At 39.0% G+C, this 4257-nt stretch overlaps 1 protein-coding gene across 4 annotated transcripts; it reads right to left on the bottom strand.

Moving 5' to 3' along the window:
* Positions 1 to 650: 650 nt before the first annotated feature.
* On the bottom strand, positions 651 to 3714 carry LOC141394419 (uncharacterized). 4 transcript variants are annotated; one of them, XM_073968707.1, is made up of 4 exons: positions 3127 to 3288; positions 2629 to 2924; positions 1511 to 2568; positions 651 to 1451 (listed from the first exon to the last, which is right to left on the bottom strand). In XM_073968707.1, the coding sequence occupies exon 3, from the start codon at positions 2433 to 2435 to the stop codon at positions 2055 to 2057; it is 381 nt and encodes a 126-aa protein (XP_073824808.1). In that variant the 5' UTR covers positions 2436 to 2568; positions 2629 to 2924; positions 3127 to 3288; the 3' UTR covers positions 651 to 1451; positions 1511 to 2054. The 4 variants fall into 4 exon arrangements, with proteins under 4 accessions (XP_073824808.1, XP_073824810.1, XP_073824811.1 ...); XM_073968709.1 differs by lacking the exon at positions 3127 to 3288 and adding an exon at positions 3692 to 3714 and having other exon boundaries at positions 765 to 1451; positions 2629 to 2935; XM_073968710.1 differs by lacking the exon at positions 3127 to 3288 and adding an exon at positions 3491 to 3502 and having other exon boundaries at positions 765 to 1451; positions 2629 to 2840.
* Positions 3715 to 4257: the final 543 nt, after the last annotated feature.

The following is a 4257-nucleotide window of genomic DNA, read 5'->3' as shown; positions in this document are numbered from 1 at the left end:
TTCAGACAATTTGGAGTCGATTTTGCACTGTCTGTCCGTCCGTCTAAAGGATAACTCTCGGACGGATCACCTGATGTAGTTCAAAAATTGGTCCCCGTCATATTATTCAAAAATTTAATCAATAAAATGGTGTGTATGATAACTCACGAGAGGAATTACTGACTTTGTCTAAAAAATATTCGTCATTTTTTCCAGACATATGTAGATCCAGTCCTTTGAGTGCCTCCACACAAAAATTTCGTTTAAGGACTGTTAGGGAATCGTTTTTAAATTCCTTGGCAGCAGGGCTATACCGCGAAATTATGTGTTTCGTGATCAAGTGCAATCTTGCAGACATATTTGTCCAAAAGCTTCAAAGATGTTACAGTGCCCGGTATAAATGGCTGGTGGTCACAATAATTGAATAATTGAAAGAGTGAGAGACATTGGTCCAACTTTTGCACATCGGAATATTCCTTTCAAACATGGGCAAGTCCTTGATTCCTGACAAAATGACCCAAATCTCAAAAAATGCAACGGAGACAAACTAAAATGCTTGTTTGGCAGGACAACTGTCGAAATGTCTCCCCCAAATTAGATAGTCATGATTACGAGGACTACACAATCATGACTACAACATTTTATATGTATTTTTTCCCCATGATATATATATATATATATATATATATACTGTAAGCGATACGGCTGCAAAACTTAAGTTTATATATTCTTTTATATTATAATAAATCATACATTTTGTAAATGTAAAAGGACACAATGTTCTCACAAAGTTAAAAGGATTTCAAAAGTTTACATCTTCTGGGGGCAGCTGTGGTATTCTTCTTTCTGGCTTCAAAGGCCTTTTGTAACATTATAGGCAGTAGCTTTGGTGGCTTACCCAATTCAACGTTGTTTTTCTTGACGATAGCTTGGCAATGGTACGCTTGTCAGCAGCACGTCGTCAGAGAACTTCAGCATTAGCAATCAACAAATACCACGGCAGCGAGAAAAGAGTTTCGCCCAGCAGCTGCTAACGCACCAACAAACCTATACTGCTACAAAAATATCAGAATTCAACGTGATGAGTTGACAAACATTGGACAATGGATTCGACAGAACAATTTTTGGCAGCTACACAATTTCCATTTTTATTCCACCACCGATATCAATGTATCCATTGCCAATATGTGAGTCTTATAAATGGCATTTGTGGCCGACAAGGTATACTTGGACAACAGATTTGTTAGACTCTCAAATACAATACAAACCACAGTCATAGTTGATATAAAGCTCTGTTACAAAGTTTGGAATGCGCCATAGCTGTAGCAATTTGTCCAAAGCCGATTCACGCGATTGTCACTGGCAATAGTTTTTTGAGGTAGCTTTCTAACTGGAATTTTAAATGGCCTCTCATTGATCAAACATGAGGAAACAGACTTGTAAAACATGGTCAACCGTTCCGAGTTCACGAGCTTTAAAGAAAAATGTCACATTAATAAAGAAAATTGTAACTGACAAGCTATAAACCTACCGCAAATAGGTTGCGACATAAATCATACTTGACCAATTGCAATAATGAGTCATATTTCACCATTTGTCGGCTACCACTTCAAAGGCAACGGTCAGCAGACTCAAACCCATATGCATCATGGTATCGGTGTTTTGTTTGTCCAAGGGATTGCGAACCAATATCAAGAAACGAAACAGTTCTTGAATGCAGGGCAAACCGTATGGTACCAATGGTGCCATACCTTCGGACACGTCAACGGAATTTTGTTAGGTAAAACGTGCACCCACAGAATTAATGTATTCACTACTACCACCCTGAGAAAGCGGAGATTGGGGTCTGTTGTCTGGATTTTCATCTAGAGTGGTGTTTGTGGGTGGTGAAGCTGGTTCCACCGATATCGAAGGAGCATTTGTCACTGCGTTCGTTGTTGGAGTGGTTTCCTGGACCTCGCTATCCACAACACTAGCAGTGTTTATGGCCGATGTTGGGGTTTGGGTTATTTTACTCTGCAAATCAACAATATTACCAGCTGGTGTGGCCGGAGTCGTAGCCAGTGGTGGTGCTTTCAATTGATGCAAGAATTTAGTTGCTGCACCTCATCACCTGGAGCTGATTGTGTGGAAATTTTCCTTTGTTCTTCCACACCGACATTGGATAAATCGGATCCTTTATAACTTTGGCTGCGTAGTAAATTTTCTTGACTGACCGCCATCTTGGAAGAGCGTTTTCGTTGCTTCTCGTCCTTCCCAATGGCAGCCGCCATAATTTGGAATTTTTTCAACATGCCCGATTCAGTGCGATCATCTGCAAACTGTGGCAAACGCGCCTGTTCGGCGGAACGGCGCAGTAATTCATTGAGGCGAGGTTCGAAGCATATTTTAAAACAACTCAACATTACTTCACACACCGACTCATTGGTGAGCATGGAACCCTCGGGGCTGCGCATTAAGGTATGTAAGACTTCTACAACACGAAACAAGGTAACAACATCTGAAGATTGGCCAGTGCCAATGAAACGGGCGTGAGTAACAGCATCGGCAATATTTTCGATGGTCACAGCCAAATTTGGACAGGTGGGACTGCAAGAATGTTCATTGGTATTTAAGTTGTTTGGAGAAGAGGTATTTTTCAATGCTTACCTATCAAACCATAAGATAAAACTTTGTTTATGGCTGACAATGCCAAACTGGTCACAGCTCCCGTGGTCTCTTCGGTACCTATAACCTCCAAAAATAGTGCCAGGAACACATTTGGATCTATTATTCCCAAATCTTCAATGCGATTGAGAACTTTTCAGATCCATAAACAATTTCACAAAAACCGAAGTAGACATCGCTTTGGTCCAGGAGCCCTATCTTTATAAGAATAGGGTTTCTGGCATAAACGATGGGCGTTATTCTATATTCTCCGCACATAACGGGGAGAAGGTAAGAACCTGTATAGTAGCTAAGAAAAGTTTAAACCTTATTCAACTCTACAATTACAGTGCCGGAGATACGACTGTAGTGAGGCTAGAAGTAGGTTCTGGAAGAGCCTTGGTGCTAGCCTCAGTCTACATGCCGTATGGAGTAGAGCTGGCAAAAAATCGATGGCACTATAAAATCGATGGGAATATAAAATTTTCTTGGGGGACGGACCCGGTTACTCGGTTATTTGACCCGAAAGTTCGGGTACCCGGTACCCGCTAGTTCTACTGAACCGATTTTTACAAAATATCGTTGGAAAGCTTATGAACATAATAAGTATTTTCATAAGCTTTCCAACGATACTGATTTTGTGTACATCGGTTCAGTACAACCGGCGGGTACTGGGTACCCGGACTTTCGGGTCAAATAACCGGGTCCGTCCCCCAAGAAAATTTTATATTCCCGTGATCAGCGCAACAATATCTACCATTGCAAAACATTTGAAGTTAATCGGAGAGTTTTTACTAAACTAGAGTTAAGCCGTAATTTATTCGTATTTGAGGGTAGAACAACGAATAGAGAACGAACGACGTACCGTGGAAACGGGCTATTATGCTCCAGAATATTATTGCTAGATAAGTGTTCCAAAAATAGCAAAAGTTGTACCCAAAACTTATGACAGCGAAAACAAAAATGCCATTCTCTTATCTTCTACTTGAAAAGTTTGGCTGATCTAACATCGTGATTGCTGGTATCCGATTTGAAGATACGGCGACATTTCAGTTAGAAATTTTACCATATTTTTAATTTTTCCGTTCCCGTAATTTAGAACAAATGCAATAAATGTCGTTCAGTTGCAAGTATTACTGCATATTAAAAAATCAACCATTTTATTTAGCAAGGCGAATACAATTTCTTGTCCTTGTTTTCAATTTTATAATATAAGCTTTGTTCCTTTACTTTTGTTTAATTACGAATAGTTTCATTCTCTTTTCAAATTATGATATTTCATTTCTTCCGTTAGAACTTGACCATTTAGCAGAAGTGCAACTTTGTGTTTTCGCACAAAGTAGATGTCAAATTCTAATGAGAATGTACTAAAAATTGGCTCCACTTTGCAGTGTCCATCGTTTGTTTTTATTCTCTCTTTGGCTAAATAAAGAGTTGTCATTCGATCTTCGTCGATTAAAGAAATAAGTTGGATTTTCGTCCACCACAAATTTGGATATTCGTCCACAACAACTTTGTAAACAAAAGGTACAGATATTGTTTTCGTATAAACAAACAATATTTCTTAAATAAAGGATTAATCATTTTTATTATAACGAAATTGATACTGCTGTTGTTTTGTTTTTCTTTTTG

The sequence above is a fragment of the Musca autumnalis genome, unplaced genomic scaffold (genome assembly GCF_047663935.1).
Source record: "Musca autumnalis isolate F117 unplaced genomic scaffold, ASM4766393v1 scaffold_2, whole genome shotgun sequence".
NCBI classification, from domain to species: Eukaryota; Metazoa; Arthropoda; class Insecta; order Diptera; family Muscidae; genus Musca; species Musca autumnalis.
The sequence above is the reverse complement of the archived record's forward strand: the minus strand, read 5'-3'. Positions and strand labels throughout refer to the sequence as shown.